The 12,592-nt window shown below is 43.9% G+C and overlaps 1 protein-coding gene and 1 pseudogene across 1 annotated transcript in view; both read left to right on the top strand.

The window, feature by feature from the left end:
- Nucleotides 1–10,185, top strand: part of faim2a (Fas apoptotic inhibitory molecule 2a) — a 48,541-nt gene extending 38,356 nt beyond the window's left edge. The window contains exon 12 of the mRNA XM_072569640.1: nucleotides 8,609–10,185. Coding sequence (XP_072425741.1) covers nucleotides 8,609–8,755 — 147 coding nt within the window. The 3' untranslated portion in view covers nucleotides 8,756–10,185. The remainder of the gene's footprint in view (nucleotides 1–8,608) is intronic.
- LOC140476830 (small ribosomal subunit protein eS6-like) lies at nucleotides 944–1,688 on the top strand (annotated as a pseudogene).
- Nucleotides 10,186–12,592: the final 2,407 nt, after the last annotated feature.

Below are 12,592 nucleotides of genomic sequence, written 5' to 3'. Positions count from 1 at the left end.
ATTGGATTTAAATTCAATCATCTGCCATGGCAGACCTAGGATCCCAGAACATTACCTGGGTCTCTGGATGAGTAGTCCGACAATAATGTCACTAGACCGTTGCCTCCCCTTAAGGTATCAAGTTTCTTGAGTGTTGGAGCTCCACTAATCCAGGCAAATGGGGAGCATTCCATCACATTCCTGACTTGTGTTTTGTTGATGGTGGACAAGCTTTGGAGAGTCAAGAGGTAAGTTACTTCCTGCTGGATTCCTAACCTCTGACGTTCTCTTGTAACCACTGTATGGCTAGTTCGCTTCAATTTCTGGTCAATGGTAACACCCAGAATGTTGAATAGTGAGGGATTCAGTGAAGGTAGTGCCATCGACTGTCAAGGGGCAGTGGTTAGATTGTCCCTTATTGATTGTGGTCATGGCCTGGGCATTTGTGTAGTGTGAATGTTACTTAAGGCAGCATGGTGGCTCAGTGGTTAGCACTGCTGACTCAGCACCAGGGTCCTGAGTTTGATTCTAGCCTCGGGCAACTGTCTGTGTGGAGTTTGCATATTCTCCCCATGTCTGCTTGGGTTTCCTCTGGGTGCTCCGGTTTCCTCCCACAATCCAAAAAAAAAGTGCAGGTTAGGTGAATGAGCCATGCTAAATTGACCATAGTGTTCGGGGATGTGTAGTTTAGGTCCGTTAATCAGGGGTAAATATAGGGTAGGGGAATGGGTCTGGGTGGGTTATTCTTCAGAGGGTTGGTGTGGACTTGGGCCAAAGGGCCTGTTTCCACACTGTAGGGATTCTAATTCCCGCTTGCCGGCCCAAGCCTGGATATTGTCCAGATCTTGCTAAATTTGGATATGGACTGCTTCAGTGTCTGAGGGGTCATGAATTGTGCCAGGATAATGGTGGTCCTCTTGCTCTTTCCCCGGGTGGCGGTGGAGTGATTTGCTGCTGATCCTCCATAAAGCTCAACATCTCCTTCCCAGCCATTGGCTGCCAGAAACTTATTGAAGTGGACAATGAGCAAAAGCTGCGGACTTTCTATGAGAAACGCATGGCCACTAAGGTAGCTGTGGATTGTCTTGGAAACAAATGGAAGGGATACGTTGTGCGCAGCAGTGGTGGCAATGATGAGCAGGGATTCCCTAAGCAACAAGGTGTCTTGACTAATGGCCACATCCACCTGCTGCTCAGCAAGGGGCATTCATGCTATCGTCCTAGGAGGTCTGGCGAATGCAAACAGAAATCTGTCCGTGGGTGCATTGTTGATACCAACCTGAGTGTCCTGAATTTAGTTATTATTAAAAAAAGGTGAAAAGGACTGACAAACAATACTGTGCCCCACCGTCTTGGACCAAAAAGGGCGAGCAAAGTCCGTAAACTGTCTAAGGAAGATGATGTATGTCAGTATGTTGTAAGGAGACCTCTCAGCAAGGAAGGTAAGAAGCTGAGAACCAAAGCTCCCAAAATTCAGTGTCAGGTAACTCCTCGTGTTCTGCAGCATAGGCCTGAAGAAACCTCGTCCTCAAAAAACAAGGAAGCTGCAGCAGAATATGCCAAGCTTCTGGCCAAAAGGATGAAGGAAGCTAAGGAGAAACATCAGGAACAGATTGCAAAGAGACGTTGTCTTTCTTCATTGAGGGCCTCCACATCAAAATCTGAATCTAGCCAAAAATAAAAATATTGGTGGCATAGAGATTTTGTTGAAAAAAAATTGGTGGTCCTCATGAAGCAGGTGGAAACCTCACATTGTAGTGAGGAGAAGTTAAAAGTGTCTGCAAAAACTCCCACCATGTGGGTCCATGCAGTATCTGAGTGCATGGTTGGGGACTCCATCCAGGCCAATCACTTTCCATGGGTTCACCCTCTAGAAGGCCAATCTGACCCATACGGTGATGACTGTGGGTACAGGGGCAGCCGAAGCTGTCATGGTGGGTGACATCATTTCACTGACCTTCTGTTCAAAACTAGCATAGAATGTATTGTTGCTACTGATTTTACTCAACTTTACTTCCTGGCTCATAATGTTGTGTAAGCCTTATCACAGTTGACAAGTGTTTATGTGATTAGTATGGGACTCTATTGTCTGTTGCTGGTGCTGATGGCTTTGCAAAGATCACATCTAGATTTTCTGTATAGGTCAGGGCCAACCGACTTGAACGCCTCAGACCTGCAATTCAGTAAGGAGTGGATCTCCCAATTCATCTTTGGTTTTCAGTTGGGGAACACTCGAATTAACTACTTTGGTACACAATCCTCTCTCTGTACACTTACTGATGAAGTCTGTGATGGTAATAGCATACTTTAGATTGGTCACTGAGTTCTTGAGTATTGACCAATCCACCGACTCCAAGCAGTCATGGAGGAGCTCATCTGTTACCTCGGACCAGCACTACATGACATTCTGCACCAGATCCTCACCCTTCAGTTTCTGCTTTAAGCTGAGAGAAGGAGCCACGTTATGGTCTGATTTATAAAATGCAGGTGGGGAATGGAACGGGAGGTATCTTTGCTGGTTGCGTAGCAATGGTCCAGAGTATTTGGGCCTTTAGTGGGGCAGGAACTGCATTGATAGTCAGTTGGTAGCACACCAGGTTGAAGTCACTGGCTACAATGAGCATGTGTCAGAGTATATTTCATCAAGTGCGCTCTTCACTTCTGCATGGAGTATGATGTAAACTATTGTCAGGGAAGCAGAAGGAAACTTGCGCAACAGGTAGTAGGGATGGCACTTCACCTTTAGATATTTGAGGTCAGAGAGTAGTAACTCACCAGAGTAGTTCTGTCTCAGCACCAGGAGCCAGGTGTTGATCAGGAGCCAGACCACTCCACCCTTTGCCTTCCTGTGCGGTCCATTTGATGAATTGAAAAGCATTTGGTTGTAAGGCACAGTCTGGTGAACCAGGAGTGAGCCATGTCTCTGTAAAACAGAACACACAGTAGCCTCTCAGTCTAGCTTCAAGTTTGTCCAGCTTGTTTTCAATGGCTTGGACATTTGCCAGGAGTATGCTGGGGAGGAGGGGGGGTGCTCTTGAAACTCTATTATTTCAGTCTTACTTGTAGGCCCAAGATGTCTCCTACATTTCACGGGTGAGTGGCTGCTTCCTATTGGGCCGGGAGTTGGTGTGGATAGTCTGCCGTTCTAGAAAGTAAGTGTGTGCATCTGGTGGGGTCCTGGACACTGGTTGCAGTCTCAAACGCTCGGAGAGATTTGTTCTCTGTCTGGCCAGACCTCTGTTGGATCCTCATGTGGTGCAGAAGGACATTGGGCCATCAATCAGCATCCAGGTCAGGCCTAATGGCTAGTCACCTCATTGTTGTGGTCCTGGTCCTGGGCTTTCTCAGGTCAGATCCCATTGGGCAGTTGGTTGTTTCTGAAGGTAGTAAGATCGCCAGACCAGGAAGTAAATTTAGGAGAACGTTGTTAATAGTTTTGACAGATTTACAATTGAGATTGAAAGAGTAGAATAACTATAAAAGATGAGAGGATGATCTGTCGAGGGACAGTTCACAGAGTCACCACACTCCAGTGCCATCTCGGAGTCCAACCATTGGAAGATTCGCCCCCGATACACATTGAGTCTAGATTTGCTGAGGTTCTGTGATGCCACACTCTGTCAAATGAAGCCTTAATATCAAGGGCTATCACTCTCATCTCACCTTCCAGTCATATGGCATTGCAGAATCAGAAACAGAGACGAGCCACAGGATGGAAACACATTGCTGTTCCACACTGATGTTGGGGGGTCAGGTACAGAGTGGTGGAAGGAGGGGTCAGGTTTGATAGTATTGCTTGGGGAGGGTTTGGATTATTTGTGTCTCGGGCACAGAAGGAATATGTTGGGTCCAGTGGCTGGAAGCATCCGATCTCAGGGAAGGAAAGTCATTTGAGAGTCTGGAAATGTGAAAGAAACATAGAATATCGGAGTAGGAGTGGGCTGGTCAGCTCTTTGAATTTGTGCCACCATTCAGTATGATTATGGCTGGTCATTGGACTAATAACCTTCTCCCAGTTTCTCCCCATACCCTTTGATCCCTTTAGCCCCAAGAATTATATTTACATCTTTCTTGAAAGCCTTCAGTGTTTTGGTGTCAACAATTTCCTGTAGCAAAGAATTCCACAGACTCCCCACTCTCTGGGTGAAGAACTTTCTCTCACTCAGCCCTAAAAGGTCTACTCTGTATCCTGAGACTGTGACACTGACACTGGTTTCTAGATTCCACTGTCATTGAGAACATCCTTCTTGCATCTACCCTATGACTAATCATGCTAGAATTCTAAAGGTTTCTATGATATCCCCTTTCATTCTTCTAAACTCCAGTTAATAAAGTCCCTACCCAATTTAGTCTCTTCCCATACATCAATCCAGTCATCCCAGGAATCACTCTGGTAAGCCTTTGCTGCATTCCATCCAGAACCAGACCACCCTCCGATGAAAACTGCACACAGTACTGCAGGTGTGATCTCACCAGGGCCTGTGCAACGGCAACAAGATTTCCCTGCTCCTGTACTCTGATCTTTTGCTATTAAAGCCTGTATGCCATTTGTCTTCTTTCCTGCATGCTTACTTTCACTAACTCGTATATGAGGACACCCAGGTGTCATTGCACCTCCCCATTTCCCAATTTATCATTCAGAGAATGATCTGTTCTCTATATTTGCTACCAAAGTGGATAACCTCATATTTATCCACATCTATCACTTGCTCAACTTGTCCAAATCACGTTGAAACTTTTCTGCATCCTCATCACAGTTCACCCTCCCGACCAGCTTAGTGTCATCAGCAAACCTGGAGATATGATGTATAGCTTCCTCATCTACATCATTACTGTATATTATAAATACCTGGGGTCCAAACACTGAGCCTATTAGTCCCACTATACAGGAATTTCCCAAACAGAACTGTCAATTTCCCAGACAATTCCTTCAGTCTGCAGAGCCCCCATGCCAAACTCCCATCCACGTTGGAATAAAACTGTCTGAACACAGCACAGGAACAAACCCTTTGACCCTCCAAGTCTGCGCCAACACATTTTGCCCTTCCATATTAAAGCTATCCTCACTTACAGGATCCCTATCCCTCTATTCCTGTCCTGTTCATGTATTTGTCCAGGTGGTACTCGAATGCTGCTTTTGTGCCTCCTTCCACCATCACCTCTGGCAGCGCGTTCCAGGCACTCACCACCTTCTGTGTCAAAAACCTGCCTTGCACATCTCTTTGAAACTTTTACCTGTGTCCCCTTTAACTGACCCCTCCATCCTGGGAAAAAGCCTCATACTTCTAACCATTCACAATCTTGGGAGAAAGTGAGGACTGCAGATGCTGGAGATCAGAGCTGAAAAATGTGTTGCTGGAAAAGCGCAGCAGGTCAGGCAGCATCCAAAGAGCAGGAGAATCGATGTTTCGGGCATGAGCCCTTCTTCAGGAATGTTTCTATGTCATTCACAGAGAAAGACTAGAGTTTATGCAGCAATATCTGACCACAGGATTCACAATCTTGTAAACTTCTATCAGGTTACCCTTCAACCTTTTGCATTCCAGTGAAAACAAACTCAGTCTATCCAAACTACCTTCATAGTTAAAATCCCCCATACGAGGCAACATCCTGGTAACCTTTTCTGTAGTCTCTCCAAAGCATCAATATTCTTCTGGTAGTGTGTTGACCAGTCTGTATGGAATATTCCAAGTGTGGCCTAACTAAGGTTCTGGCCATCAGAAAGTTTGGGCCTTAATCTATGGTGAAGTAGTTGGGGCTTCCTGGCTGCATAAACTCTAGTCTTTCTCTGTGAATGACCTAGAAACATCAGCCTTGGATACTGAGCAGTAGGGGTTCAGACTATTGAAAATTAATGAACTCCTTGACATCACATATCAGGAAGTCTATCTTTCTAAAGACTAAGTGCAAGATAAATTAGGACTGAGTCAAAATGACTTCATCGAAGGGAGGTCGTGCCTGATAGATTTGTTAGAATTGAGGTACTGAGCAAGTTCGACAAAGGAGAGGCAGTGAACATAGAGTGTTACAAGGGGACATAAATTTAAGGTGAAGGGTGGAAGGTATGGGGGGATGTCAGGGGTAGGTTCTCTACCCAGAGAGTGGTGGGGGCATGGAATGCGCTGCCTGTGGGAGTGGCAGAGTCAGAATCATTGGTGACCTTTAAGTGGCAATTGGATAGGTACATGGATAGGTGCTTAAGCTAGGACAAATGTTCGGCACAACATTGTGGGCCGAAGGGCCTGTTCTGTACTGTATTGTTCTATGTTCTATGATCTATTTGGATTTCCAGAAGGCCTTTGACAAAATGCTGCACTAGAGGCTGCTAAATAAGAGCCCATGGTGTTATGCAAGGTACTGGCATGGAGAGAGGAAAGGCAGAATGAGGAACAAAAGGGTCTTTTTTGGGATGGCAACCGGTGACTTGTGGAGTTCCACAGGGGTCGATGCTGGGACAACTATTCACATTACACGTTAACGATCTGGCTGAAAGAACTGAGGGTATTGTTGCTAAGTTTGCAGATGATACTCAGATAGGTGCAGGACAGCTAGTGTTAGAGGCAGAAGGACTTGGACAGGCTAGGAGAGTGGGCAAAGAAGTGGAATATAATAAGGGAAAGTGTGAGGTTATACACTTTGGTAAGAAGAATAGAGGCTTATATTATTTTCTAAGCAAGGAAAGATTTCAGAAATCTGAAACACAAAGATACATACGAGTCCTGTTCCGTCTCTTAAGGTTAACATGCAGCATTATTTGGCAGTTAAAGAGACAAATGCAATGTTAGCATTCATTTCAAGAGGGCTTGGATACAAGAGCAGAGATGGACTGCTGAGGCTGTATAAGGCTCTGGTCAGACCACATTTGGAATATTGTGAGCAGTTTCAGGCTCTGCATTTTAAAAGAATGTGTTGGCCGTGGAGGGGTCCAGCGAAGGTTCACAGGAGTGAAGGGCTTGGCATGTGAGGAGCAGTTGAATTCTCTGGGTCTGTACTCGATGCAGTTTAGAAGGATGAGGGTGAAATCTTGTTGAAACTTACAGAATACTAAGAAACCTTAATAGAGTGGATGTGGACATTGCCACAGAAGGTTGTAGAGGACAAATCATTGAGTGTTTTTAAGCCAGAGATGGATAGATTCTTGATTAGTAAGGGGATTAAAGGTTACAAGACAAAGCAGGAGATTGGGGTTGAGAAATATCATCCATGGTCAAATTGCAGAGCAGATTTGGTGGACTGAATGGCCTAATTATGCTCCTCTATTTTATGGTGCAAGTTATGAGCACTTGGACTGGACTTATATCCCTTCCTGGGGTTTGGATTAAGAAATAATTATGCAGTGATGATGTTGTGAACTGTGGTTTTTCTGGTTAGTACGTTTGCAGATGACATCAAAATTAGTCATGATGTGGAGATGCTGGTGTTGGACTGGGGTGTACAAAGTTGAAAATCACACAACACCGGGTTATAGTCCAACAGGTTTAATTGGAAGCACTAGTTTTCAGAGCGCCACTCCTTCATCAGGTGATAGGCCTGGTGAAGGAGCAGTGCTCCAAACGCTAGTGCTTCCAATTAAACCTGTTGGACTATAATCAAAATTAGTGACAGTAAAGAAGGTTTATTAAATGGGTCAATGGGCTGAAAAATGGCAGACAGTTCAATCTGGATTAATGCTAGGTATTGCATTTGGTAGAACAAACAATAGTAGGGCTTATACAATTAATGGTAGGACATTGGAAATTGTAGAACAGAGGGACCTAGGGGTTCAGGTTCATAATTCTTTGAAGTTTGTGTCACATATAGACAGGGTGGTTAAAAAGACATTTGGTACACTTGCCTTCACTGCTCAGTCCTTTGAGTACAGGAATTGGGATGTCATTTTGAGGTTATACAGGACCTTGATGAGGCCTCTTCTGGAATACTGTGTCCGGTTCTGGTTGCCCAGTTATAGGCAGGATATTATTAAGCTGGAGAGGCTTCAGAAGAGATTTAGCAGGATGTTGATAGGTATGGAAGGTTTAAATTATAAAGAGAAGCTGGACAGGACTGGAGCATAGGAGACTGAGAGGCAACCTGATAGTAGAACAAAGAAAGTTTACAGCCCAGGAACCAGCCCTTCGGTCCTCCAAGTCTGAGCCGATCCAAATGCACTGTCTAAACCTATCACCCGATTCCTAAGCATCTGCTTCCCACCTGCTCATGCACCTGTCCAGACGCACCTTAAATGAATCTTGCGTGCATGTCTCTACTATCTCTGCTGGAAACATGTTCCAGGCACCTACAACCAATCGTTTCTAAAATAATGAGAAATATAGATAGAGTTACTGATAGGTGTCATACCCCTAAGATGGGGGATTTCAAGACTAAGGGGCGTATTTTTAAGGCGAGAAGAGAGATTTTAAAAAGATGAGGCAAACCTTTTACACAGAGGGTAGTTCACGTGTGGAATGAACTTGCTGAGGAAATGGTTTGGGATTATGTTTGGCATGGGTTGGTTGGACTGAAGGGTCTGTTTCTGTGCTTTATGACTCTATGGTAAACCTGCTTTTTCAATAAGGATTTTGAGATTTTTTTTGTGTACATATTCCTTTTGTTGAACTTGTATGATTACCATCCCATGTTTCTCTCACAGTTCCTGGCTTATGATACACAGCTTCTCCTGGGGAACAAACGCTATTCTCTAAGTCCTGAAGAATATGTATTTGGAGCACTCTGCCTATACACAGACATCATCTACATCTTCATGTTCCTCCTCCAGTTGTTTGGAAGTCGGGATTGAGCAACTTCAGACTCCTCAATGATTTTATATCATCCTTTAAGCTGTACTTTTTTTTTGTTTTATCTTTAGTGTTTTCAAGCAGCCACTAAGCCCTTCCCTGAAACCCCATCCACCTGTGAGATCAGTGATAATTTCCATTGCTTTTATTAAATTCTCTGATCTTGAATCTGCAATTATGAAGATTTTGGTCCCAAACCTTTTCACTCACTGTTCAGCTCCCTCCAGGGAATAAGGTGCTTTGTTCTCTCTCAGTGCAATATACAGAGCTTCCCTGAGCCAGGAGTGTCCCTAGGAAAGCAGCCAGTCCTGAAACAAACCTGTGTCAGAACACACAGAGAAGCCTCTCTCTGACCTGAGCCTACAACCCTCACTCTGTTGTAACTTAAGCTTTAAATGTCAAAAGCATGTAACAGCCCAGTTCTGTTCCATCCATAGTGATGCTGGTGGCTGATTGGTAGACACTCTGATGTATTAACCAAAGTGCTGTATTCAATATGAGTAGCATCAAAACTACACATTCCCTCAATGAAGTTGTTCAAGGGTCAGCATTTGTGGTGGATTTTCTCCTTCCCCTCATTAGTCATCGTTCTCCGTAGCTCCCCACGGACTAGAGAACATGACCGTAGCAGATCACTCCCCCTTATAACTTTTTTGTAACTTAAATTGGATTTTGGTTTCAGTGTATTTTGTGTTGTGTAAAGTATGTCCCAGGCACAATTGTCAGTTTGGATAAATTCTACCTGTGTTCTGCTTTAAACAGAAAAGTTTTGTATTTTGGTTCTGGTTGGCAGGTTTAACAAGCTTGTGAACACACATAACTCAATAAGATTTTGCTGCCTTATTTACTAAGTCCCTACATGATTCTGCTGCATGCTGTTTCCTGTTCCCGAATCAACAGTCAGTGCCTGTCCTGTCACCACCTGTTTTTTTGACTGTTTCTCACAAATACACCTAGGTAATTCCCATATCCCTGTTATGGAGCAGAGTTGGCAGCAGCCAAGTACTGATGTGTTGTGGCATGTTTCAATGTTAGTCTTACTTAGTCTGCCACCTCCAACCCCACTGCATCATCCACTACTCTCTGTGTAGCCTGCAGCACTGGCAATTCTGATGTGCTTGCTATTGCTGATGTGGGTGGTACTTTGTCCTTTGGTCATCCCAATGTGTGAAGTCAGCAGCCCTCAGCACACCAGTGATTGCAGGCTGTAATACAAGCAGATTCTCTCCATGTTCTGCCTAGACCAAGGCAGCCTCTGTCCTTGAAACTTTCTTTCAGTGAAAAGTAGAAGTGAACAAAAACAGATGAATGGCCTTTCAAAAACAAGAATACACTTTCAGGCAGTGTGTTAATGTGAAATCTGTGATAGTATTTTTTAAAATATTTGCAATCTTTGTGCTCTTTTAATTAAATATTGTTACTGCCTTTTCAATTTGTCTGGAAGCTGTTTCCTTTCAGTAACTACAATGATAACTATTTCTGTACCAGCTCTTTGAAAGAGATATCCAATTAACCATAGCTTCTGCCTGTTCTTTTTCCAGAACCTTTCAAATATTCAGAGCTGAAAAATGTGTTGCTGGAAAAGCGCAGCAGGTCAGGCAGCATCCAAGGAGCAGGAGAATCGACGTTTTGGGCATAAGCCCTTCTTCAGAATTCCTGAAGAAGGGCTTATGTCTGAAACGTCAATTCTCCTGTTCCTTGGATGCTGCCTGACCTGCTGCGCTTTTCCAGCAACACATTTTTCAGCTCTGATCTCCAGCATCTGCAGTCCTCACTTTCTCCCCATTCAAATATTCATCCTATTCCTTTTGACGCACATAACTTCCACACACTTTCAAGCAGCTTATTCTATCAAAATATATTGTCTTTGTAATTCATTGACAGGATGTACGTGTTACTGGCTAAGCCAGCATTTATTGACAATTCCTAATTGCTCAGACAGCAGTTAAGAAGTATCAACCACATAGCTATTGGCATGGAGTCACCTGTAGTTGAGTGTGTGTTGCTGGAAAAGCACAGCAGGTCAGGCAGCATCTAAACAGCAGGAGAATCAACGTTTTGGGCCAGAGCCCTTCATCAGGTGAGGACTTGGGGAGAACAGTGAGAGAGGGACTTGCTGAGATCTTTGTGAGAAAGGAGAACTTCTTCAAGGTAGGCATCCTTGGAAGAGGATTCACAGTAAGGTTGACTCCAACTAGGAGACAGTAAGGTCTGCAGATGCTGGAGATCAGAGATGAAAGTGTGTTGCTGGAAAAGCATAATGGGTCAGGTAGCATCCGAGGAGCAGGAAAATCGACGTTTCGGGCCAGAGCCGTTCATCAGGATTCCTAATGAAGGGCTTTTGCCCGAAACGTTGATTCTCCTGCTCCTCGGGTGCTGCCTGACCTGCTGTGCTTTTCCAACATCACTCTCAACTCTGATCTCCAGCATCTGCAGACCTCACTGTCTCCTAGTTGGAGTCACATGTAAGCCAGACCAAGTAAGGGTCGTAGTACTTAGCTAGATGGGTTTCTAATAACAATCTGCAACTATTTTATTTTTACAGTCTTAATTCCAGATTTTTTATTGAATTCAAATTCTGACATTTTCCACAGTCAGGTTTTGAACCCAGGTTCCCAAAACATTAACAGGCTAAGTGATAATACCATCGGGCCATCGCCTCCACATGTCAGATGCTGACCTGCAAAAACAAACCTCATAATTTTGAGCATGTGTTATATCTCCCCTTAATCATTCTGCTCCAAAGAGAACAATCCCAGCTACATTCTCCATTCTTTCTCAGCTTATCCTTTGCATACCATTCTGATAACTCACCACTACACCTCCCCAAGAATGGGAACAAAGGCTGCAACAGCACAATGTAGCTCCTTTTCCTTTCTCAGCAACAACCAATTCTTTAGAACAATTATGCTGTGTAACAGAAATACAGAAACAGGAGTGGGCTTCAGCCTTTCAAGATTGCTTCACCATTCAACATGATCATTACTTATCATCCAACCCAATACCCTGTTCCCTTTCTCCCTGTATCCATCTATACCTTTAGCCTGAAGAATCATCTAACTCCTTGAAAATGTTCAATATTTTATCCTCAATTACTTTCTGTGTCAGAGAATTCCACAGGCTCGCCACTCTCTCAATTTAAAAAAAACCCTTTTGCCAGCAATTAGTTTTTTTTTATTTGGCTGACATTTCAACAAGTGCTTGATTTGTTTTTGCTTCAGTTTATTGCAGAGGTGGATCAGGATGTGGGTTGGCACATGTTGCTCTTTGGTCTGTGTAGGACATGGTTCATTACAGCTTGCACAGTGAGGGGAGGACGTGTGATCAGTCAATTTGACATGGGTTGGCTAGAATTTGACCAACACCACTCAATTTCAAACCACATTTAGCAATTGAGGTAGACATTACAACAGAAGAAGCAATCAACCCACTGTGCCTTCTGCTCCCCCATGGCCCCATTAACAGTGTTAGTGAGAGCATGACACTGATATCAGGGTTGCAGTTTAGTTCTCTATATGGGTCATTTAGTTTTGCTATCAATCACTGTAACTTTGCCTTTTCATCTTGAAATCATAAAATCCAGAAACTTGAGCTCACAATCCAGGCTGCTGCTCAATGTAATATACAGAGACTGCTGCACTGTAGAAGGTGCCATCTTTCAGGACAGGACATTAAACCAACCCCCATCTGTCCTTCTCGTAAATGCAAAAGATCCCAGGGCAGCTTTACAAATTAAAAAAAGTGGTTATTCCTGATGTTCTAGTCAATATTTATCTTTCAATCAACATCACAAAAACACTAGCTTGGTGTTTCCCTACCAAATGTACTTCATTGATTAA

This window comes from Chiloscyllium punctatum, chromosome 5 (genome assembly GCF_047496795.1).
Source record: "Chiloscyllium punctatum isolate Juve2018m chromosome 5, sChiPun1.3, whole genome shotgun sequence".
Lineage (NCBI taxonomy): Eukaryota > Metazoa > Chordata > Chondrichthyes > Orectolobiformes > Hemiscylliidae > Chiloscyllium > Chiloscyllium punctatum.
Note: the sequence above shows the minus strand (reverse complement) of the source record. Positions and strands in the feature narration are given on the sequence as shown.